At 47.9% G+C, this 25,054-nt stretch overlaps 1 protein-coding gene and 1 long non-coding RNA gene across 2 annotated transcripts; one reads left to right on the forward strand and one right to left on the reverse strand.

Annotated features, from left to right (window-relative positions):
• The first annotated feature begins 7,636 nt into the window (after positions 1–7,636).
• On the forward strand, positions 7,637–8,413 carry LOC146184787 (uncharacterized). Its single transcript, XR_014708592.1, has 3 exons — positions 7,637–7,772; positions 8,035–8,240; positions 8,390–8,413. It is a non-coding gene; the product is annotated as an uncharacterized LOC146184787 (long non-coding RNA).
• A 1,677-nt stretch (positions 8,414–10,090) lies between these two features.
• Positions 10,091–10,708, reverse strand: LOC146184788 (uncharacterized). The gene has a single exon (XM_084608620.1). It carries the CDS (start codon positions 10,706–10,708, stop codon positions 10,091–10,093), a length of 618 nt encoding a protein of 205 aa, XP_084464746.1.
• Between the last annotated feature and the right edge of the window lie 14,346 nt (positions 10,709–25,054).

Consider the following 25,054-nt stretch of genomic DNA (forward strand, 5'->3'; position numbering starts at 1 on the left):
TGTTTCATAAGAACCTCCATCAATATTCGGCGATCGTTGGTGGGTAGCGATTGATTTATCATGGACTGAAACTGGGAATCAGCATGATCTGGACATCTAGATGAACGAGCAACGCCGTCACTGAACGCGGCGATATGCATGGAAAGGCGTTCTTCAAAATCGGCGAGTTTCAAACCACGCGGCAATACGGCAGGTTCATTGTATGGTTGACAGTCCAAAGCGTGACACGGCCCTCGTTCACTGGAACAACGCTGCGGGGTACCAACACACTCTTCTTAGCACCGGAAAGGGAAGCGGGTTCCACCAGAGCGTCGAAGGCATTGGGAACCGTGCCCGAAGACACAACTGGGACGAAGATGGCGGACATCGCCGGAACGACGGTATCCTCGAAGACAGAAAACACTTGGACAGCCCGCGGCGAGTCGTCTATGAGAGCCGGTCGAAGGCTGGGGCTTATAGATATCTCGCCACTGTTGAAGTCGAGAGTTGCGCCACACTGCTGTAAAAAGTCAACTCCTAGAATAACGTCGTGCGTAGAGCGAGGGAGCACGTAAATTCAGTTCTAAACTCGTGTCCAGCCATAGCTACATTAACATAACAAATACCAAGTGGAACCAATGATTGTCCCCCTACACCTTGAAATATGACAGTTCTATCCCAACCAAACATAATTTTGCGGCCGAGACGGTTCTTAAAATCTAAGCTCATCACGGAAACTGCAGCACCCGTATCCACTAAGGCCATAACACAAACACCATCCACTAACACTTCCAAGCGGTTCTTCAGCATAACGACCGGTAGAGGAATTGGAAATATCGATGACCTGGCGACCGCACCTCCATCGGCCGCACACGCTAGTTTCCCGGTGGCGGAGAAGAACGGCGGGGAGAAGGCGATTGTCGGGAGCGGCGGGCAGGAGGTGTCAGGCTGCGATCAGAAACTGGTGAGTCGTTGCGTGGTGGTACGTAACGGTAGGAGCCCGAAGGAGGGGGATAGGTCGGGTCACGGACTTCTGGACTCACGGTAGAGCGGCGATTCCACCATTGGCGCTGGTAGCGTGGTGGCGGGTTCCGGCGGCGGCAGAATCTGGATATGTGGCCAAGCATACCACAGCGGTAACAGACGGGTGGTTCACGAGCATGGTCCAAATAATAGTCCTCGGTAACAGGATCGAAGCGATCAACAAAGTCCAGCCGCTGGGGTTGTTGCGGAGGAGGTGGCGCCCTGTAGTGGGTACCAGCTGGGGGAGCAGGGCCATATGAGTCGTTTGGGTGGTTACGGACGGGAGGAGGAGCGGTAGAACGCCAAGAAGAGCGCTGGATGGGAGCTGCCTGCAGGGAGCAGCTATCACTGGGGATTGCACTGCGGTTCACATCTTGATGGCGGGAGAGCTCGTCACGGACAATTTGGCGAATCATGTCGGCCAAATGCGGGGTCTCATGTGAATGCTCGTGAGAATCCACGCTTGCAACAGTGGTCACGTTAGGCAGACGGCCGAATTTCGGGGTTATGCGACGCAGCTTTAAAGTTTCGAATGTACGACAGTGCTTGATCACGGCCGTGGGAGAATCCAAGTTTTCTTTTGTAATTAAAAAGTTGTATACGTCCACCGCGATGCCCTTTAAGAGGTGGCCAACTCTGTCTTCGTCGGACATGCTCGGATCCACCGCTTTGCAGAGTTTTAGGACCTCTTCTATGTACATTGTGCATGTTTCACCAGGCCCTTGGGCTCGCTGGAATAAAGTCTGCTCAGCGCATTTCCGTTTTGCCGTGGTGTCCCCGAAACAATTACGAATCTCCTCTTCAAAACGCTCCCAACTCGTTAAGGACGCTTCATGGTTCTCAAACCATGTCAGGGCTGTGGAGTCCAAGAAAAAAACAACATTTGCCAGCATTACAGTGGCATCCCAGCGATTGTACTTGCTCACCCGCTGGTAATTGGTGAGCCAGTCGTCCACGTCTTCGCCAGCCTTGCCAGAAAAGGTCCGCGGCTCTCGGTAATGCTGCCATGCGGGTGCCGCTGGACCTGGCTGCCGTGCATCGCCGTCTTGAATCATTGTGGGTGTCAAAGGGGGGAGCACAGCGAGTCGTCGGCTCGAACGAGGTAGAGAAGTATCCGTGGTGATCTTTCAGCACCTTCCACCACACTGTTAAGGTTTGTTTACAGAATGGTTCTGCACCTTAGCCTGATGTGCCAACCAACAGATGGTGAGCTTCCTCTTCTTCCACTTCTATATATGAACAATATGCATACTTATATGCACTTTGCTAGTGACGCACATTTTTTGTGCGACAGGGTTTTGACCAGACCTGTACACCTGTAGACTGAGTCCAACATTACCTAAACTGCAGGCAACACACTAAACAATTGCCGTACACCATTGACTGCATGTGAACTGCAGAAAATGGCAGTGACAGATACACACCTTCAGCAATTTGGCTTCAAAACTTTGTATACTGCTTTGCAGACTTCAAATATTATTCCTGCAATAGTGTTGTGTGCTACATAGAAGGCAAACTGGAGCGACATTTCTTTGTTTCCTGAAAAAGAAAATGTGCACATTAGTGTACTCTGGTCACCTGCATTCCCTCTAGCGATAAAAGATGTGGATTTCAATATGTGGCATGTACAAAAAAAAACCTGAAAGCCAGCTCGAAACCCACACTTGATAATGCTTAAATATAAACTGCCCTTGCAGAAAAGTAGCATGCAATGACTGCACTGTAGACTTTAAGTGTGAGTACTGGCAGGTGTAGACACCGTGAGACATGTCAGGGCTGCATGCATGGACAGGGTATAGCCAGGGAGCCCTATAAGCCCCTGCTGGTGCACTTGTGCGCGCCATGTCTCGTAACTTGAGCAGGGCAGACGCGAACAGCCGTGCGCCGTCGGACAAGACCGTGTTATATATATATATATATATATATATATATATATATAAATATATATATATATATATATATATATATATATATATATATATATATATATATATATATATATATATATATATATATATATATATATATATGTGTCTGCTCGCCGGCGGCACGTACCGCGCCAGCGTCTGTTTTGTTAATATAATCCGAACTCGTATTTCCCGAACGAGGTCCGGTGACGTGCTACGTAGACGGCTGAGTGCTCGCCGAACATCAATGCGCTTATAAACAGTCTGTTTCATCTCTGTCTTCATTTGCTAGAACACATCGCGACCACACATGAAATGCAGCAAGCGATATGCTGAAATTATGCATTCGACTAAACTAAAAGTTTAGTTAAAAAGACGGAAAAGGTAACAAACTTCGCCGCCCACGCAGTCCCACCCTTTTGCTGTGCTGCTTATGCAGTGTGTCCGATGCCAAAAATCTACTTGAGGCGCCCTGCTCGCTCACCTGTTGCAAGGTACCGGAGAGTGATCGCGAGCCTCTCTCCAGCCTGGATCGCTTCACGGAAGGGTGTATCCGCTTCGTGATGAGCGGCAAAACTGCACCCAGCAGGGATTCGAACGTAGCCGTGTCCATCATTATCCAACGGAGGTAGTTTTCACCATCTTCGAGGGCTAGCTCCCGCATAAGGTTCTCGTAGGCGACCTGTTGCTTCCTGCGCTGTAGCAATGGCAACACCCAGGAAGTACGCGGCTTCTTTGCGGGTGGCTCTTCAAGCAGCTATAGAACTACTAAAGCATGCGGTAGCAGCAGCTGTCACCGATTCAACGGCTTCCATATTTCTACGCGGAGAGCGGAGTCTGTGGCCGGTGCCGGGCAGCGCAATGACAAAAATCTCGGAACTAACACTGTAGTAGCCCCGCTCATGATATCGCGAGAATAGCGATAACGAGAGGGCGTGAAATCGGCGAGAGATTTTCAAGGGTTGTCTGGCTAGTGTGACATGGGAGTTTGCAGACCGTCGGCCGACAGTCGTTTTGCTACCGACACGAGGACGACGCCGACAATCGGCCGACTGTTTCCGTCGGCGCATTGTGACATAGGCGCATGCAGACATCAGGAAGACGCTCTGTTGGCAGACCAAATAGGCGTCGTGTCGCGCTAGTGTGACAGGCCCTTTAGTGGCGCATTGTTAATAACTAATAAGTGTTAACGGGTGACAACGAGAGTGCAAAAGTATCGCTATAAAAATGGTTCATCTTATGTGTTGGCGTTGAGTTCACGGCACTCGCTGATTATGGGTGCTCTGACGTAAACGGAAGCATGCTGTATGTATATCGAGGCCGACCTCATGGGAAAAAGCAATGGGCTGCATGTCAATGCGGATATAAACCATAATGAAACCAGAAATAAATGGAGTGCAAGTAGGCCATGTATGCTGCCAAGGAAAGAAAAAAACTGGCAAGAAAATCTGGACAAAGCATTAGCTCCGCTGGACTGTATGCACTGAGAGCGATAAAAGTGGCTGACGCAGGCTTACTTTAGTGTGGCTGAATGCCCAAGCGATCTAAACAATACCTAATGGCAGTTCCTATCTGCGCAGGCACGCGCAGTGTGGCGGTGAAGATACTGATCTGCCTGACCAGTCAGTGAGCGCGTTCTGGTACAGATAGCATAAACCCAGCTTTGCCACGAACTACACCATCACATATTATTGTGATCGCAACAGGATATGCTACGGTCGAGCCATGCCCAATGTATTTGCCGGCTATAGTAAATCCGCGCTACCCGTCACCAATAACCGTGGAAACTTACCGGCCACAATGGCAAGTCTATGTGACCACACTTCTCGAAGCCTTATGAAGCGTCAACTGATACTAGTTTGTTATCTGAAAGGGCGATGGCATAACGGCGCTATATACTGCACTGTAACTGTCACAGCGTTTGCTTTGGCACATAGCAAAAAACATCGAAGAAGGATAGATAATTGGGTAAATTGGTATTGGGTCATATTGGAAAGATAAAGCACAAAAAGACACAAGACAAAAAGAAGCACACGTCTGTCCGCCTTCTTCTCGTCTTGCGTCTTTTTGCGAGTACCTTTCCAATATGAAGCAAAAAGCTATTGACCGGCCACTGCAGTGGCTTTCAAGTCGTTAAGCACACAGGACCGGAGTGACGACACGGTGCTATGGGCCGAAGTACCCGCAATACTCCAACACATTCATACCACAGCTGTCCACTATGCATGGTCGTCCGATCAGCGACGATGAATCTGAGCGCAGCCGAAATTTGCTGTCGCCGCCTGCGAACGTCTTTTCCCTCCAACTCCGATGGTTGACTCCACTGCATAAGTAATAAAAAATTGAATGCTTTGTTTTCGATTTTTGGATTCGCTACTGACACAAGCACTTCGCCTTCATTGCGAAAATGTTCGACAAATATGTAGTACATGCAGAAGGCCTTCATTAAAGGTCCCCTGAAAGGGGTCACCAAGAAGAGTAAACAACGCCATAACACTGATAGTTATTGAACCACCCATCATTCTCCCGCAAAAATTTTCGATCTAGCTTCTGCAACACCAGAGATATCGGCGATTAAAAATGACCCTTCCAATTTTCCCTCTCAACTCGTACGCCGAAGGGAGCCATAAAAAAATAAAGAATACAAGCAAGTTCAAAGCTCCGCCCAGACATACGTCACTTCGACGAACTTCCGGTTCCCGCGCGCTCGCTCTGCTGGCGTAACTCGCGTCGACCCGTCCTCGCTCACACACGCCTTAGGAGTTCGCCAGTTCGCGCAGCGACGGTTAGTGTAACCGCGAACCCGTGGTTACCCTATGTTACACAGCGGACCAAACCATGGTTACACCGCTAACCGCGGTTATCGCAAACCGAGCTTGACGACCTCGGTTTGCGTCGTTTAACCGAGATTAGGGAGTTTTAGAATAGAGGGACCCAAGGCTTGGGGCCCCCAAGGAAATAGCGTGCGGCAGCGCAACGTGCTAGCCGAGCGGCGAGTTTTAGAATAGGGGTTTTCCCGACGCAGCGGAGCCGGGCTTGCGTTCGTCGATTGCAGCGCCACAACGGTAAACCAAGAAAAAGCATTTAAATATATAAGAGCCAACAACGCTATTTTGTATATAAAAAAGTGCTACTATTGCACAAAACTATATTAAAACTACCAGTTATACAAACTGTTTTTGTCATACAAGACGAAATCGGCCAGTTGTCAACCCAGGCCGAGGCCGGGAAAACTCATTTCAACCTTCCGCGCTTTCCGCCGTCTGGTCCCCATGGCAACCGAACGAGGCGAACTCGCTAGGCCTAGCAGCTCGGTAAATCCGGAAGCAATCAGAAAATACAGGGCGTTTTATTGCTAAAATTTGGTGGTGCGGGCATCATAAGACATAGCATAAGCTTCGTTGGCCTTTCGTTTGCCATGAACGCGTGACACCATGGAGCGGTGACGACGAATGTGTGCCGAGGCGAGCGGCCGCCGCTTGGCCGGTCGCCGCCATGTTGCCGTAACCCAAGCGACCCAACGGCGGCTATGCTTGGGGCGAACGCTATTTCCGAAAAATAGGGGCCGCCCCTAGCGTTAACCTAAGACCCCAAGTGCACCTTACGTTCTGCGCATGCGCATTTCGACGCCCCAAGCTCCTTGGGGGCCCCAAAGCTTGGGGCCCTCTATTCTAAAACTCTCTATTATGACGGCGTCTGTTGACGGAAGCTACTCGTCGGCGCCCGAGTGCGCGAAACGTTCGAGCGGGTCTGCTTCACAAAGTTATTCATTTGCCCACTGCATCACGTTTAAAGATCGATGTATAGAATAGACCAGTTGCATAAATGCCAGCAACACTGTAAAACATTGTTGCGTGTTCTGGCAACAGTGTGCTGAGGCGCCATTATACAGGAACGCGAGTGCGTTCGCGAGCGTTGTTGTATGGTTGTTGGCGTTGTTGCAGCGGCGTTCAAACCTGCTACATCAAATCGCAGGCAACAGGCCAACAGCGAATGGTTGCCTTCCCCCGTGGCTTTGCAGTTATGTTACGGTCTGTTATATTTTCCATTACGGGATGCCGGAATGACTTGACTGTGATGCCGCTGCTCTCGGATCGGGGCATCCGTGACTTCTATGAAGGCAGGGTGGGCACAGAGCGAAGTTATGAGCGTAGCTACAACTTCCACGTTGAGTCCTACGTCAACGTGTCTGCGCTGAAGACCAACACCAGCCAGAGCAGGTAAGACTATGTTCTGTACAAGCGTTTATCTACCGTAACGTTGAGCTCATTTTACTCGCATGCACCGTTTCCTTCGCTAAAGCGTGTAGAAAACAGAGAGGACTTTTCACTTCGTGGGAGAACAACGTGTTCAAAAAATTAACTCGAAGGGATTTGCCGAGGCGCCAGATACGCTGGCATGCACAGACTTGCCCCAGCAGTGGAGAGTACCTCGGGGCAAAGCAATAAAAGGGGTCTCAGTTCAGTCGGTAGACTGGCGTAAAGTGAAGGAGGGTGGAGGCGGCACACCGAGAATGGCACTGCCAAAGGAGCGTCGTGTGCACCGTAGAACTCGCCCCAGCAGGAGGACGCAAAAAGGCGACTGGCGTTGGACCTTCTCGCTTGCGACCCAGACAATGAGTTCGCCAAAGGCCTCCTGCTAACAGAGGAAGGGGAGTCGAGACAGTCTAGGTTCGGGGCCGTTTCCACGCTATCACCACAGAGCTACCAGATGTCACTGATACCTCACGGATTTGAAGTCCTCATATCCGGGGTGGAAAATGCTCCAGCAACTTCGGCAGAAGACATCCCACCCTGGAAATGCTTTGAGGGGTTAAATGCATGGATTCCTTCAGCACACCTCAACGGAAACAGTATTGTGCAGGTCAGTGAGTGTTAAATGATACATTGCTTAAATGGTGTTCTTTAGTGCAGTGACCGTAATGTTCAGAACACTTGCTAGCCAGTGTTTTATTTTGCAAGGTGGCGATGCAAGAGGATGTGTCATTATTCACTTAGTGTTTGTGTTGCAGGTGAATGTGAGGTATCACTTCTAGAGCATTAGCGATCACCTACTTACTCCATTTTACGCCAACAGTAGGAACAAAGATGTGTTGCTGTTACATGAGTAGCCTTTCACAATGCAGGAGATACGTGTGACGACAGAGGCAGCAAAAGCACTGGAAAAGGATACTCGGCAGCAAGCAAAAAGTGCAACATGGCAGAAAGAGTGGAAACTCCGACTAACATCATCTAAATTTGGCCAAGAATTGAAACGGAAGTCAGCATGGACGACCAAGGGTCTTCAGGGCATTACAGCAGCTAGAGACCTTTCCAGGGTCCCTGCGGTGAAGTGAGTAACCTTTTCTTTCGGCTGTCGTGAACTCGACTATAATACTGATGACATGTGTACTATGTAATATAATATTCACATGCATGACGGTAAAAAGGGCCTGAGAAGCAAATCTGTTTTCAGTACTTCTAAGTTGTGATTCTTTTCAGCTACGGAGTCAAAATGGAAGCTGTAGTTGCTCAGCGCTATGAAGATGTCCTGCGAAAAATGGGCCACACTCCTGTCGTCACCAGCTGCGGGCTGCTCATCAATCCAGGCTTCCCATGGTTGGGCGCCTCACCTGACAGGATTATGTACGATTCTGTAGAAGGCTCCTATGGAGCTGTTGAAATCAAGTGCCCATATAGCCTGCGGGACCACAAGGCAAATGAAATTTTGGCAGCTGATTTTTGTAGCACTTTAACAATGTGCCACATCTGAAGAGAGACCACGATTATTTTCATCAGCTTTCTGGACAGATGGCCATTTCCCAGTTAGCTTGGGGAGACTTTGTGGTATTTGGCACAGACTTCATTCTTATTGAAAGAATAAGGTTTGAGCCAAGTGAGTGGGAGAATGTCATGCGTGTACTAGACGAATTTTACTTTAGTACACTGCTGCCATACCTCTCTGGCGACATAGTCTAAGATGAATGGAGCTAACAAACTTGTGTGTAAATATCTAGAAAAAGCAGGTGGGCTCTCCATGTGAGAAAATGGATACAGTCGATGTTATCTACCAGTACCAATTAGGCTTTGCAAATAGTGAAAAACCTGAAAAATTGAATATGCAGGGGTAGAAGTGCTGCTCCATTTGCTCCAAAATGCAATATTGCTCCAAAACTGCTCCAAACCTTAATGTTTTGCCATCAAATTTAGCAGAACCTGATTTTACCGCTCAGTGGACCTAGGAAACGTTTCTCTCTGCAATGAGCTACATGAAGTTTTCTAGTGATTCTGCTGTGCAAACAACTGCATACTTCACCATTGAGCCTCTTTCTTGAGAACAAATGTGCCAAACCTACACGAGGCAAAAGTACGCTTGAAGCATTACAGGGCGATGCCACGAAGGTGCATTTCTCAAGAGTGTTGGAAAGCCATACAAGGTATATCATTATTGTGTTGAACTTAAAGCCTCAGCATCGCTAAAGCAAAAAAAAAAAAGAGGCACTGGCAGAAGCTTACGAAGTTAATAATCTGATGAGCAGAAAAGACTCCCCATAAGTGCGGTCAATCCTTTCAGGGAGCACTGACCAGTGCTCAGGAATTTATCGACACAAAGCATTCCATTTGCTAGTGTTGTTCCAAATTGTTGCTCATGTCAGCTGTGATATTTTAAGCATCTGTACATGTTTTGGTTGTTTGTCTTGCCTTGTCAGAGATGCATGCACAGTCAAGCCGAGGAGAGAACTTTGAAAAAAAAAAAGAAGAATCAGAATGGATTTTTTATGTGTCCGGAATAGATATTTGCAATTATTATAAACGGTAAATTCTAAAAAGATGCTCCGAAACATAATTAGCATGCTCCAAAATGGCATTACTGCTCCCTGAGCTGCTCCACAATGCTCAAGCCGGCTTCCACCCCTGAATACAGCAAGCTATTGTAGGTGCTATGAGAGCGATTGAAAGAGCAGCATATGTTAAGAATGAATTGTTTTCATTTTCAAGCTGAAATAATGAGGGGAAATGCACTTTGCACAGGATGTATTGTACGGACAAGACAGAACGTCCATTCATTAAACAATTTGTTGGGCAAGTGGTTTGGAAAAATTGTTTCTTGCCCATATGAAAACTGAGCTGTTCAGGAAGTTACTGCCACACCGCAGTAACTTGCACATGTCAGCAAGTTTGCACAATACTTGAAATCTCTTATCACTCTACGTCCTTTAGGAGTGGTGGCTGAAAGTTTGCGAGGATTGCACACACCGTCCATATTTGACTCACTAAGGGCACCAAAGTGATTGGAATGAAACGGTCGAATATATGGTAGCCTTTGATTTTTCTTATCTTGCGCTCCACATGAATCCTGATGGCAGCAATTTCTTGCGTTTCTTCCACTTGTGTAGCAGTGAACTGCCCACGTGTGAAAAAGGGTAGGATGTTGAGCTTGATCTTCTTGATCTCCAGCAGGTCTGCTATTTTGAACCCTTTATCGGCCATTACCGAGTCATCTGGATCAAATGGCAGGTTCAAAAATCCGCTCTGTATCACACATTCCCTATCGGAAGTGCTTCCTGCATACAGTTCGGAAACAAATGTCAGTATTCCGTGAGGGGAAATTCCTACAAGTCCTTTCAGTGTGTGAGTTGGCTTACAGGCAGAGTAAACTTGTGACTGTGTCACAAAAGATGTAGGCACGTCACATCGTATTTCCGTTGCATCTAAAATGACGCGTGTCGATGAGTACCTTTCTTTGAAGGCTGGAGGCATGGAAGCATCAATTGCTTGCCGCGAAAGCCACAGTGTCATCTCTGTCAGCTGCAAAAACATATAATCAATCCAAGTGGAGAAAATTCTTGACGCTGTGCTGACAGAGATGTGAAACAGATGACCGAGGTGCTTATGGAAAAGGCCTACTTAGGTGCTTATGGAAAAGGCCAAGTATCACAAGTAGCAGAAAGAGTTGGTTTTCAATACTGATTTTGTGCCCTCAGCTTTTTCTTTCGCAGCGTATGATGTTCTCTCCATATTCCCCAACATCCAGGAAGTTCAGGAGAGAGAGAAAATGATTATAGTTTCGAAGGCCTGTGTAAAACTCTACGTCGTCATTATTGTGCTTGAACTGTTCAATACCAAATGGAGGCGACTCTTCCAGCTTTTCAATGTTTTTCTTTGTGTGAACCAGTTCTCTGCGAAGAAGGTTTAACTCATTGTTCTTAGATATTAATTTCAATTTCAGGTCCTGTACTTCTGCTCTGGCTTCTGATTCTTCTGCTTTGCATGATTCCAGTTGTTCTTTCAAGAGTGCAATGGTTTTACTGCATGTGCAAACACTCTTCGACACTGTTTTCCCTGGAGATTCCTGCTGGCTGTTGGCAATGTGACTCAAGTTTTCATCTTCTGCAGGGAACAGATCAGTTCCTCCAGTAACTACCTGATTAATCTGCATGTCAGCTGAGTCTTTATCTGACGAGCTCTTCACATTCGGATGCATTTTTTGTGTAGGCTGTAAATCCACGACACTCCGCTTAGTTTTCTGTGCTTGCACACTCCGCAGTGGTGCCCTTTTGGCTGGTGGCTTCCTTGCAGCCTTTGTCTGTTTGAATGGAAAGACTGATGGCACAGAGGCCTTGTGCAAATGCCGGTGACCATTTGCAACATTAGCAACAAAGTCGCTCTCAACTAAATGTAGAGAGCACACCTTTGTCGCTTTCGACACTGTAAAAAGTGGCCCTTCGTCCCTCTTGATGGCCACAATCCATTTCCCGTAGGTGTCTGCCTCTTTTGGAAATCTGTGGTAGGAGACCTGAAAATAAAACATTACCTTTATGTGCGTTGTCATGACTCGCAGCTGTCGATTGCACAGACATCCCTCCCCTCTGTTTTTTTTTCCTTGGCCAGGTTTTGAGATCCTATATGTCATGAGAGACAGAACGGGAACAGAATGATCAACACTAACAGCTTAACTGTGTCATGCATACAGCTGTTTCTCTCAGACACTTCCCTCGCTGTTTGCAACATGAAGTTCAACGTCACAGTCAAGAGAATTAATGCACAGGGTGAAGCAGTGGGGCCCAAAGAATATGACAGCATGTGTGTACTTTCCTAGAGTTTCCTTAGAAAGGCAGCATCATATCAGGTATCGAATGCCCTCCTTCCTCCCATGCTTTCTTCACAACCCACCCCTGGCTCTAAACCCCTTCCTAAGTCCTGCGCTGACAGTAAATGCTGGATACACACAAGCATGCAAGGCAAGTCGTTTACTCCAGGGCTTTAAATGTGGGCCATGCAGCTTTGAGTTGCCACTGTTGATAGAAGTAAACAGCAGGTTATATGTCAACTATGCAATGACATTTATGCAGCTCATATGCGGAGTCGTCACTCGAAATGCTTTCACTGGCCGTACGCGTCATAAGAATCTGCGCTTCTGATTTACCCACCGTCGCGCACGTCTAAAAGGCGTCGACAGAAATGCATGGTGAAACGCGCGCATGAGGTTATTTAAGTCTCGGATCAGAGCATCCGTGACTTCTATGAAAACAGATCGGGTACAGAGCAAAGTTATGATCGTAGCTACAACTTCCATGTTGAGTGTTACGTCAACGTGGCTGCGGTGAAGACCAGCTACAACAGATAAGGCTATGTTCTGCTCAAGTATTTAACGGCCCCAACATCGCGCTTCAAACCCACCGTCGCGCACGTCTAATCGGCGTCGACGACAAATGCGTGGTGAAACGCGCGCATGAAGCTAATCTGAGCTCGCATATTCAACATGTGCTCACCTCGCCTGAAAAAGGTCAGAATGCGTAGACTTCACCACTCGAAAACCTCTAGGCAAAAGAAGAGAACACTTACTTTTCGGCCACATTTGTCAAAGCTGCCGTATTGCGTACACAGCGGCACGCAGCAGTTTACTGGCATCACGTCAGGTCATTCGGTGGTAAAAAAACAAACAAACTAATAAACAGATGCACACTGCGACAAGCGAGCGACGCAGACCAAGGAAATCCTGCTGAGTACACTGCGTTCATCTGATCTCTCTCCTGTATTACAGTGGCTAGAATACAGGTACAGTGTACATTATACAGGTACAGGCCACTGTACCTGTATAATGGCAGCCGTAACGAACTTCGTGCAAGTGCGTGTAGATGGCGCTGCTCTAGATCTTGTTTTGAAACTCGTCTATTCGCCGCGAGATCGACCTAGAGGTGGCGCCACCGTCACTCCGGTAGTGTGGATCGGCAGTCGGCGGCGCTCGCAGAAACGCACGCTGCGTAGGTCTGCTCCCGAGTTTACGGCGGGTTTGTTGGCGATGAAAACGTGTCTTCTGCAGTATTTCTGCAATATTGCAGAAACAAAATCCAAGGATTTCGCCAATGCAGCAGAAGAAGAGCGGATTTTAGGAAAACAAAGCACGCAACCACCAGTCTTCTAGATTTACTTTGCACGTTTCTTGCGCTGTACCGCGCTCACGCGCTTAATGCTTGGGCCTGCCTAATGACAGCTTTTTTTTTTCTTATCGACTCAAACGGTTTGCGCGTGTCTCATGCGAGTGAGACCGGCGCATTTAGTGTCAAGCCCACGCAGATACAAGGTTCGTGATCTGACCTGCAGTAATTTAGATCGAATCGAGGCAGCCTGATTCATTATATCGTACTTGACTCGAGGATTAAGCAGGTTAAATGTAGCATTGGCAGCGCACTGCATGGCGAGTTGCTTTAGACTGAGTGCACATCAACTCTGGCCCAGACAACCACGCACAAGTATTCCCCAAAAATGAGATCACGCCTACACTATACAGGAAACCTCGCCGCACAGGAAAGCTGATTGTTCACGTGTACTACGCTGAGTGGATTGAATTTTCCGAGATGCTTTTTGCGACCACTGTCATAGAATGCGATAGTGTATTAATGCATGCGCCACTAACTGTAAATGATTTCCTGAAACAGAGGAAAGTATAAGGGATTTCTGATGTGTGTGATGTTAATATATAACGGTAAATTAGTAGTGTAATTATTTTGTTTTGCAATGCGAATAAATTTCACCCTGTGAGAGAACGTTTACACACTTGACAGAATTTACAATAATCAGCGATTAATTTTCATTAACGTTAAAGTGCAAGCTACGAATGACTCACTGCGAAGACATCGTTATAAACTGCGCATGGGCACTGTCATGTTCTGGGAAGCAATTTTACAGGCTGAAAATTTCTTTATCATTAATTATTTAGCAGTGACTAAATCTTATGCGAAGTAAAATATTAGGGTTGCTTCCAAAACAGATGCCGGATATAAAACTATTCCGAAAGAAATGGAGGTCATATTATCATGCGACTATAAAAATGTATTTATTCCCAAACGAAACACTGATATTTAAGCCCGCATGAAGCTGTTTTACTCCCCCTGTCAGAAATGAGGAGTTCTATCGGAAGACAGCACTTGGACGAAAAGGGATTATAATGATTATAATAGGCTACCAGTAAAATACATTGATCTAGGTGTATTATGTAATATTTAGGGTAACAATTAGGTGCAGGGAATATGTTTCCCAAACATTCGAGCATTTATCTCAAGCAAAACGGGCTCACTAAAGCTTTTACGGATGCACAGAAGCCTTCAACAACAAAATAAAAGAAAAGAAATGCATATGGGCCCGGGTTTAACGCATGAAAACGGCATCGGCTATGACGGATGATTGCAGAGGCTGGTTTTGGTGTCGTTTTTCTTTTTTTTTTATTATTAACACCACACTTACCACGTGGGATTGTTTATTGTGCAGTCAAATCCCACAGCAGTGGAACTCCTTTCGAAACGGTTGTAATTGAATCCCCCGTTCTCGAAATCAGCAGTCGAGCGCCCTTACCATTGAGACACTGCGACAGAGGTTTAAAAGCCAAAAAAGAAAATAAGTACTCACACAACTCTATCGTGCATACAGACGGCATAGCAGGCATACAGTGGTCTGTTCAAACTGCATTCTGCTATATGAAGCAGTCTGCGGTGGCATATGTTTTAGTAGCTGCGGTATTTCAAACAGAAACGGAAATATGTGATTTCTGAGCGTTTGCATTAACTTTTATTGACGGCAACGGCCTGTTTTGCTTTTACACGGCGGTAACGACAGTACCACTTCGTTTGAGACATTGCATGTCAAAGGATCTCAAGCGCCGAAGACCGCGATGGATGATGTCCTTATCCAAGCATGACATGCTCGATACGGACAAGTATATATATATTTTTTATGAAGCATGGGGTTATAGACTGTTAATATTTATTTTGCAAGAGGCATATAGGTAAGCAAAAGCTCACAGGAACTGCGAAACAAACAAAAACACTCCTGTACAGGCTGCATGCGCGCGCGTAAATCACTACGGGCTGGCACGCGACGCGAAAACGCAACCACACTGAGTAGGTTTCGCCGCTGAGCCGCAAGGTGACGACTCTGCTCGATCTCGAGGCCAATATGGTGCCGCCCGACGTTTGCGATTACGGCCGACAGCGCAGCGACTGCGTACTGAAGCCTTGTCTTGCCTGCAGTATCGTTTGAACGGCTTGTTGCTGAGCAGAACGTCAAAAATGCGCGGCCTTAGCTATGAATGTAGTACACGAGTGTGCAACGCTTGCAGCACGGGATGCCGCGAGCAGGCTGAGGTACGTTAAACAGTTACCGCGGAGGTGTGGCGCGCGAGCGCGGCGAACGACGGCGCCGTGCGTGACCGTCCCTAGTCGTCTCTAGGCCTAAATTGTGTCGCTTCGAAGCCGCGGCGGTCGATGCTTTGGAACATGATCAACGCTGTCGTAAATCGTCTACTTATGAAACTGCCTTATAGTGAATCCTATCCTGCTATAGTAAAATAATTATAGGATCAACTCTGCCGACGCATTAATCGCAGAGCTAGTAGTGAGCAGATCGGATCAGCCGAAATGCACCAGCGGCAGCTGGCTTGAGCAGAAACTTGCTTGTATCACGGCTATCGCTCTTACCAGCAATTTGCTGCTGGTCAGCGATCCTCACGAGGGCTTCATACTTGATATTCGGCTCAGTATTCCAGACGCCAACAAATTTTGGCACGCCTTATTTCGGACATCGGTGCTGACGATCCGCCGTGTCGTTCGCGAACGGTATGCGGGAGGAGGGGCCACAGCGGCGGTGTTTACGGCGGTCGAGGAGGTGCTGCCATCGTGCGGTGCTTGACCGTGCTGTTGACGCCTCGTCGGACTACACTCCGGTACTCCTGAAACCACGTTATATAAATAAGATATTTGTAAATGTAGCTTCGTTCTGCCGATCCCTGCGTCGCTTCGGTTGTTGTACTTAATGGGCAATGGCCACCTAACCGATAAAGACGGCGAGCTGTGTAACAGCCCGCACAGAGTTCGAGCAGCGTTCGCAGCTACCAGAAGTGTGTCCGTGACGTCATGGCAGCAGTGGCCGCAGCGAATGGCAGCTTCTAGCCAGCCTTGCCAGTCAACTCACCCGTGACGTCGCGGTTTAAGGAAATAGTTCCATGCGACACCGCCAAGCGACATTCTCTCTGCCCGCGAATTTCAAAAAACGCTGTTTTTAAAAATAATACATCGCTGGCTTTGTTCCAAGGAGTTATACTTTGCGCTAATGCTCAAAAGGATGTGGTTTACACACTGAACACATTTATCAGTGGCTGCTTGGGGGCCGTTTCCGTGGACCTTTAATGATTCGGGCGACTGCACTCCTCGGCTGTGCGCAGTTTCAGCGCGAGCGCGTGTTTTAATCAGGAACCGTTTTTCGATCGAAAGTGCATGGCTTCCAAAGTAGTGTGTTGTTTCGACCACTAGTACTAAACTTTGCTTGCATCGCGAGAGTGATTGTGACACGCATTCAGTTTTTCGCATAGCCAAAAAAGTTAACCAACAAAGTTAGCTTGTAGAAAACGCCTAAAGTCTCCTCAAGGTACAGTCGAGCGCGATTTGAAGGTTATCACGCGAGCACCGACCGGGAACATGAACAGCGCCATGGCCCAGAATTCTCAGCCGAGGCGAGGGAGGTATCAAGTAAGCTTCCCTCACTCTTTTTGCTGTTCCTTCAGCAGCCGTCACTCCCTGCTGGGACATCACTTCCTTTTTTTATTTTTGGTTCTGCGAACAGGCAGTAATTGTTGTGCGCATGACGTATTCTTCGGTATTATCTGAAATTAGACACTTTATCGCAACAAATGGAAAGCTTAAAATAGAAAGAAAGGGTGGTGAGTTTGTCGCGGGAGTGATGGCTGTTGTATGGAACAGCGAGCGAGAGAGAGAAGATTGCGAAATCATGATTTTTCCTTTTCCAAACCTGGCCGCCAGGTGCCTGGAGTGCTGGGCTGGTCGACACTCGCGCGATAACCTTCAAATCGCGCACGACTGTACGTTTGACTTCACCGCCCTCCTACACGCTGCTCACTGTCGGTATTCGCGATAGACAGTGCCAACGTTTTGAAATTCACCTCATGTTTCACTATACATCACCTGCTTCTTGCATTCCAATTAAGAAAAGCATTCGCAATAATATAGGTTAATCTTTAACGTATTCGAAAGATAGGAAAAACGTAAGCTCCATAATTTACCGCGTGCACATGCCCGTCGCCGAGTGTCGATACAGGTAATAACCGAAAAGGACAGCACGCCCTTGACGCGCCCGAATCAAGCATGGCAACCTTCTTCCAGCGAGCCTGCATATAGATAATGGGTAAGTCATAATATTATGATTATGATGTTTCACTGATAACGATAAGCGGCGCGGCGAATTACGTTGCTCAGCCTGCTATGTTTGAAAGGAGCAAGCGCAGGGCACTGCTGCATGGCTTCGTCCCGGCATTTCATTGTCTGTTGCTTTTGCGGTTTCCGCGCTGTGTATGTACATTCACTGACTGCCGTCGAGCAAACTCGGATAAAACTTAGGTGAGCGAAGAACACGGGATATCGAGCACAGCGTCTTCGGTTGAAGTCTTTAACTTGCTTGCTTTAACTTTTGTTCAAATAGAGGCCAGCAGTGAAATGCACATGTCAAGGGTGCATTTTACGTTTTGCCTCCATTCGAATGTGGCCACCACGTTGGAGTTCAACCATCGTTCCTGCTCACGGCTGCCGAGTCCCCAAACCGCTGAGCCACCGCGAAGGCTTCGTACTTTCTGTTCGTCACAATCACAGCATCTTTCCTATGTCTCTTTGTAAAGTGTACCATTTGTACTGGAAATAGGAGAGGCCCATTTTCAACACTTTCAACCTCCTCGATGGCAATGGGTTCAAATTTTCATCGCAGGTGCATTCATGCAGTGGAAAAAGGAAGATGATCGCGGTAATTTGAGTAGCACGCGCTGCAATCAGGACGTGGCTCGCGTAGGGGCAGAAGCGGCGATGACGCAGCTCGCAGCGTGCTTATCGAGCGAGAAGACGAGCTTAATTCTGAAGCTACCAGGGTTTACTTAATCCAGTCTCACCTCACATCCAGGTTTCTGTTCAGAAAGGCATCATAACCAAGTGCCCGGCCGCCCCTCTCGGGTTCAGCTACGTGGATATCGCTGAAGAGGTGGCCAACGCCTACCACAACGGGTCCGCACTCATTTCCGCCTATTCAGGCCTGGGGGCTTCCTGGGGAGGTCGGAGCATGGTTTCTCGGCCACGGGGACCTAGATCCATTCGTCGCACTCGGCGCGACGTGGTCGTCTTGGAAGAAATGGCGAAACCGCCATATCCAGCTTCTGTGGAGGGAGCCCGAGCCGATACTCGACTGTCAGCGCCTCTGCGCGCACTCGGTGCACAGGATCAGCATGGAATACTGTCAGCAGAGCAAGTAAGCTTAGAATGTAAACTAGCTACTAGAGTAGCGGGGCCTGTTTGCGTTTGCAGAGGAGACGTAGTCTTAGGGGCGGTAAATACATGCTCTAGCAATTCAGATTCTGATGACTAATAAGGTTACTGGTGGGGCGGTAGCATTTGACTTCCGGGGAAGTGATGCGGAAACAATTATTTTGGGTGGGATAATAAGCTTCGGATTTATTTCCAGGAGAGGATAATATTAACGCCTTCCGTCCGCGGCTGCACTTGGGGATCTTCGCTGGCGTTCATGCGCTTTGTCGCACGGTTAATCACCAATCCGTAATTTCGTGCCTGCGTTATCTATCAAATATTTGTTAGTCATAAGCTACGATATTATGTGAAAGACCACCCTGCGTAGATACAAAGTACCCCTTAACAGAGCTGTTCGAACTTTACCTGCTTGGTCTAGGGGCAGCACGGAAGACTAGGAATTCAAGGGTCCTCGAGTATTCGACATCATTCACCCTCCTATGCGAATTAACCAGCCCGAGTTCTCATCTCCTGCTCAATGTGCTGATGTTGCACAATGCTAAGACTAATCAGTTCCCGGCCAGGTCAGTTGCCAGTGGCCAGCTGCCATAGCTACATGCCTATGGTTTTTATTTCACAATGCCGACGATGACGCGAAGACGCCAACACTGCACTTTCTGAAAAATTCTGTTTTGTCCCTATCCTGCTAAAATGCAGATACGTGATTTTGTCCACGTTTCTTATTGCTACATTAGCGCCTAAGCTTGTTTATATATTTTAGAGGATACTAATACCTGTCCCAGGAAGCTGCGAACAGTTTTCGCGTAACCGGTATGCATTCATGAATTACAGGCGACGCTCCTCGCAGAACTCTACGCACTGATCGAATGGCTCTGGCCACCCGTGGTTGGTACCACGCGGAAGTAGGCGGCTGAAACACTCTTCGCATTACAGATACATGAGACGTATTGAGCGGCACCTGCACATAGAACTTAGCAGATATAGGTCGGTAACCTCATCTATAAGCGTGCTGAAAGGGCCCTTCTTTGCAATCGCAGATCTCTCGAAAAAAAAAATTGTTTAGCGTTCGCTTTTGTTGCTGCCCGCGCCTTATCACGCTGTCGCGACAGCACCGCAGTGCAGTATGAAATAGGCTTGGGCCGGTTAACTCGGGAGGCATAGCGCTGGAAGAAGCGAGAACGAGGACAACGCGTAAGTTCTGTGTTGTCCTCGTTCTCCGTTCTTCCTGCGCTATGCTTCCTCAGGTAAACACCGCAGTGCACACACGGACTTTCTACGATGCAGCGATGTAATCATCGTCACAACCATCCGCTTCATACCTACCAAGAAAGCGTGTAAAAAAGCGTACATGGCAGGTGTGTCGGATACGCAACGCGAAACTACAAAAGATGGTTAATTGCCGGGAAGAAATCTCGAACTAGCTTTGCGACCTTAAACACAATAAACCACACAACCACTCTGCTTCCCGAACTGCTCTTAAAACGTTGCTCGCGCTTTGTAGCGTCATTACCTGCGATTTATAAGTTTATAGATTTGAGTGCCGTGACATTAGGGACGATTGCTACTTAGAAACAAAATGAGCGTCTGCGTAATTATCGCTTTGTGCAGAATAGTCACTTTTTTGCTTGTGCATTTCACCGCGTGCTCAAATATTTAACGGGGATTCAATTTTGCCAGTCGCGTTAGGTGTTGAGAGATATGCAAGTACTCCGGTCGAAAATTTGCCGGCGTAGAAGTTATAATACGCACCGCGAATCGGAAATAATAGGGGGCCCGAGTAAAAGAAATCGTACCGTGATAATCCTTACAGTTCTAGTGATTGATGACCGATTGGTTTGCGGTAGATGATAGCGAGTTAACAAAATCACTGAAGCTAATAGAACGGAGAATTAAAGGAATTGAAAAAAAATATATAAGTGTCAGGATGCTCAGAATGGAAGCCAATCCTCTATTATGCTCATTAATTAAATTTCAGAGTGTGCGATCGATCGATTAAGTAATTGAAATAGTTGAAAAAATGAAAACTGCGTTAAGAGGTGTACTGCTCAGAATGGAAAGACAAGGTTAGCAGATGCTAAGTATCGGTGAGTAAATACTGTAAAAATAAAAAAAAATAAAAGTGACAAGCATTGTCTGTATGTGCGAAATGCTATAGCATCTTAACAGCGGATCATTAGTGTCCCTCTTATTTTTACATGTTCCGACGTGGATGGATGGATGGATGGATGGATGGATGGATGGATGGATGGATGGACGGACGGACGGACGGACGGACGGACGGACGGACGGACGGACGGACGGACGGACGGACGGACGGACGGACGGACGGACGGATGGATGGATGGACGGACGGACGGACGGACGGATGGACGGACGGACGGATGGATGGATGGACGGACGGACGGACGGACGGACGGACGGACGGACGGACGGATGGACGGACGGACGGACGGACGGACGGATGGACGGACGGACGGACGGATGGACGGACGGACGGATGGATGGACGGACGGATGGATGGACGGACGGATTGATGGATGGATGGACGGATGGATTGATGGACGGATGGACGGATGGATTGATGGACGGATGGACGGATGGATTGATGGACGGATGGACGGATGGATTGATGGACGGATGGACGGATGGATTGATGGACGGATGGACGGATGGATTGATGGATGGATTGATGGACGGATGGACGGATGGATTGATGGACGGATGGATTGATGGACGGATGGATTGATGGATGGATGGACGGATGGATTGATGGATGGATGGACGGATGGATTGATGGATGGATTGATTGATGGAATATAGGAGCGTCGCCTTTGAAACGGGGTGGTAGCAGTAGCTATCATGCTCATTTTTCTCCCTATATCTTAACTATTGTTTTAGATTGGTTATTCTATTTATTGAATTTTTGTTTCTATATAATTAACATTATGCCACTTTTCTGCTCTTAAGCCACCAATCTTCTAGTCGTTTTTTGCTAGCTTCCACTGACGGTTTGTTCACCCGGCCACTGGTATCTCTAAACCCCAGAGCTTCAGGAAGGGTGACTGCGCCTGTATCGACTTCCGGATGGATACCATTACATTCGAGTATAATATGGTCAATTGTTTCACTGGAGTTACCACATACAGCACATGCGTCATCTTTGTTAAATTTCTTTTTGCAGCTGCATGTTCTAAGGCACCCTGATCTAGCTTCAAAAGGTAGGGCACTGCCTCTTGAGTTATTAAAGAAAGCTTCCTTCCTGATCTGCCTTTTCCATTTTCGGTATAATTCCACACTCTGTTTCTTTTCCCTCGAATTTATCCAATTTTTACCTTCTGTTAGCTTTTAGAGTTGCTAACGCGAAAAAGAATGTACAAAAGGATAGAAGGATGGACTATAATTTACAGTTAATGACATTTAATATATAAATACACACACTGTACAAGGGTAAAATACTAGGCACGATTTCGCACAAGAACCGCTCGCGCACACGCTCGGACACACACTCCCCTCTTCGCCCGTTTCGCCCGTTTTCCGCACTCCTCTCTCCGCACAAAGAGGGTGCTCTGCTTTTCGTCAAAGTTGACAGTCTCGAACTTAAAAGTTGAAAGAAATACAAACACTTCCCGAAAACACAGAAAAATAGAGAGAAGGGACGCACACGTGCAAATGTCCTCTTCCGAGAAACGTCGGGGTGGGAGCCGTCCCGCGTCTGAGCCAAGGTCGCTTCCTCGGAATTGGCAACATTGCGTCGGCCCCCTCCCGCACAGGGACTCTCACACAAAGAAGGACCTCAACCCCCTTGGCCGTAAAATAACAGGAATGGCCATTAGAAAAGCGAGCATATAGAAAGAAACGGACTGCCGCTACACTTGCCTACACTCGGGAATCCTGACATGTTTGACGTGCTCGTTAAACTGAAGAGAGAAAGAAAGGAAGGGTGCAAAACAAACAAGTGCGAATGGTACAAATTTCACAAAATGCTACGCGCGCAAATAAAAACAACATACACATTCCTTATGGACATCGTGTAGAGCGACACAAAATCAGGTACAAACAACGCACAATGACAAGCACTGGTTAAGATCATTATTCGAGCTCGTTCGAAAAAGTGCTTTGTCGTGTTTCCTCAGCTTGACTGAAATCCTTCAGGAGGTAGTCGCATTCCCTGCAGTCTGGCATTCACGGAAGCTTGCCCTGGGGCACCGCACTGATTTTCTTCGTCGTCATCTTCCTCCGAAGTAGAGTCGTCATCTCCGGCGGTGCAGTCGGTCATAGGCCACCCCTTCAGCTGCGATGCATGCGCAGTCGTCGCGAACCTATTTTTGCCTTGTCTAGCCAAATCCGCTACTCGATAGGTGACCGACGGCAAGGCTTTCGTTCCAATAAGCGGACCCCGGTATCTTGCTTGTGCTTTTGTCGGCTTTCCCGATATCTGAGGCGCTCTGCTTATTAAAACCACCTCTCCCACATCGTACAGCATTGCGGGAAAGTGACGACGATCGTAGGCCTGCTTGCTTTGTCCCTGCTCCTCGATAATACGAGCTCTAGCCTCTGTCCGAAGTTCGTTTGGTTCTTCAAGTGCGTTTGTGGTTGAATTGAGCTGATTCGATGCGATAAACAACTGCGCTAACAAGACAAGGATGAAGGAAAGGCTGCACACACAAACACGCAGGTAATCGACGACGAGTCGCTTTTCGCCGTTATTTTTCTTCACCAGGATCACCGGACGCGCGTAAGGAGAATAGGTCTCGCTCACATTGTCCTTCTGCTTCCATTCCTGAACGATTTCTCTCATTGTCTCTCTCTGTTCTAAGTTCATCTTGTAGGAACGCACTGCCACAGGCGAACTTCCGGGGGCTTCCTGCATGTCCGTTTCAAGAATATTTGTGCACCCCAGCTCTTCGAGGCTCATCGCGAAACATTCTCTGTGTTCATTTAGCAGCTTCAGTAGCTCCGAGTTCTGTTCGGCGGTGACACACTCTCCAACATCAACTTCACGCTACAGAATTGGCCGCTTTCTGAGATCGTGCGCACTTCTCTGTTTTCGCTCAATGGTTCATACACATTGCTTGGTGCATCTTTGTTTTCCTCGGTGATATCAACCGCCAACGTACGCCCAAACGTTGTTGTTTCATGACTGTCATTTCACCGTCGAACGGACAAAGTGGCAGCGTCACCTTAACGCCTACTATATCGACAAGGACATCGCGTCCCAAACGGCTCACAACAGCTGGTCCTGTAAAGCCGCTTTCTGTTGTGGGAGTGACCCAGCTCACGAATTCACCTTCTAGCTGGGTGTATTCGGATGTCACGAGCCGCAGCCGCTCTCTCGGCGCTGCCTCCAGGTGGGTGAAGGGGCATTGGTTTCTCGGCCAAAAGCGGAAACAACCATCCGCACTCCCATAGGTGACATGCGGAAGTTCCGTGAATGTTCTTCCTATTATCACGTCAATTGAGAGTGCCTCGTACGCAACAACAAGAATGGTGACAGCTCTCGCAACCACGCCATCTACTTCCAAGTCTGCCTTGCAGGTACCAATGGTGCACGCAGCGGGTGAGTTTGTATTCCCAAATCCATAATGTGTCTTGTTTCCCGCCCTTAGTTCGACGCCACAACGGGAAGCAGCGGAAGCGCGCATAATGCAACTTGAGCTTCCGGTGTCCACCATCCCAATTAATTTAATTTTGCCGGTGATGGGGGGCCACGTATTTTAGCAGAAGCCGTCGCCGTGCAGCAGTGTCGTCAACCACGCTGATTTGTTGCCCGCAGTGCCTTTGCGTGTGTGCAGCCCGTCCACAGCGTAGGCACGTTACCTAGCGCTTCGGTTCTGGGAAATTCCTACAAATGTGTCCAAATGCGGCACAGTTGTAGTTTGTGCTCTCCCTTGTCGTTCCGTAAGGGTGGTCTTGGTCACGCATCATAGGCCTTGTCAAACATTCTTGGTCACCTTGCCTTGCAGTGCGCTTCAGATACGTGTAGCCCTCCTCGAACCCTCGCTCATGTACGCGTCGCTCCTGCCTCTGTCTTTCCACTCTCTCATAATCCTGGATATCATGAATGAGGTCGTCCTCATAATCATGCGTAAGCCCCATCAACATTGAGCACAGCTGGCTCGACCTCAGGCCTACCAACACCTGCTCACGAGTTTCATTAAAGTCTAAATGAGCCTCTGGGCACAAACGTACTTTAGGGTGAAAATACGTGCTGGAACTCTGATTCCTCTGTTGCACGCGCTCCTTCATTCGCTGGTACCGATCTGCCGCGCTCGACTGGCTAATGAAGGACCGACGGAAAAGATCTTCGAAATCATTCCATGACTTTATGCGCACACGACGGCTCCTGTACCAA

This window comes from Amblyomma maculatum, chromosome 7 (genome assembly GCF_055883805.1).
Source record: "Amblyomma maculatum isolate TAMU_Amacu chromosome 7, ASM5588380v1, whole genome shotgun sequence".
Taxonomy (NCBI): domain Eukaryota; kingdom Metazoa; phylum Arthropoda; class Arachnida; order Ixodida; family Ixodidae; genus Amblyomma; species Amblyomma maculatum.

Excerpts from the sequence above, each read along its gene's own strand:
- LOC146184788 (XM_084608620.1), bottom strand. The coding sequence starts at position 10,708 with ATGTTTTTGCAGCTGACAGAGATGACACTGTGGCTTTCGCGGCAAGCA.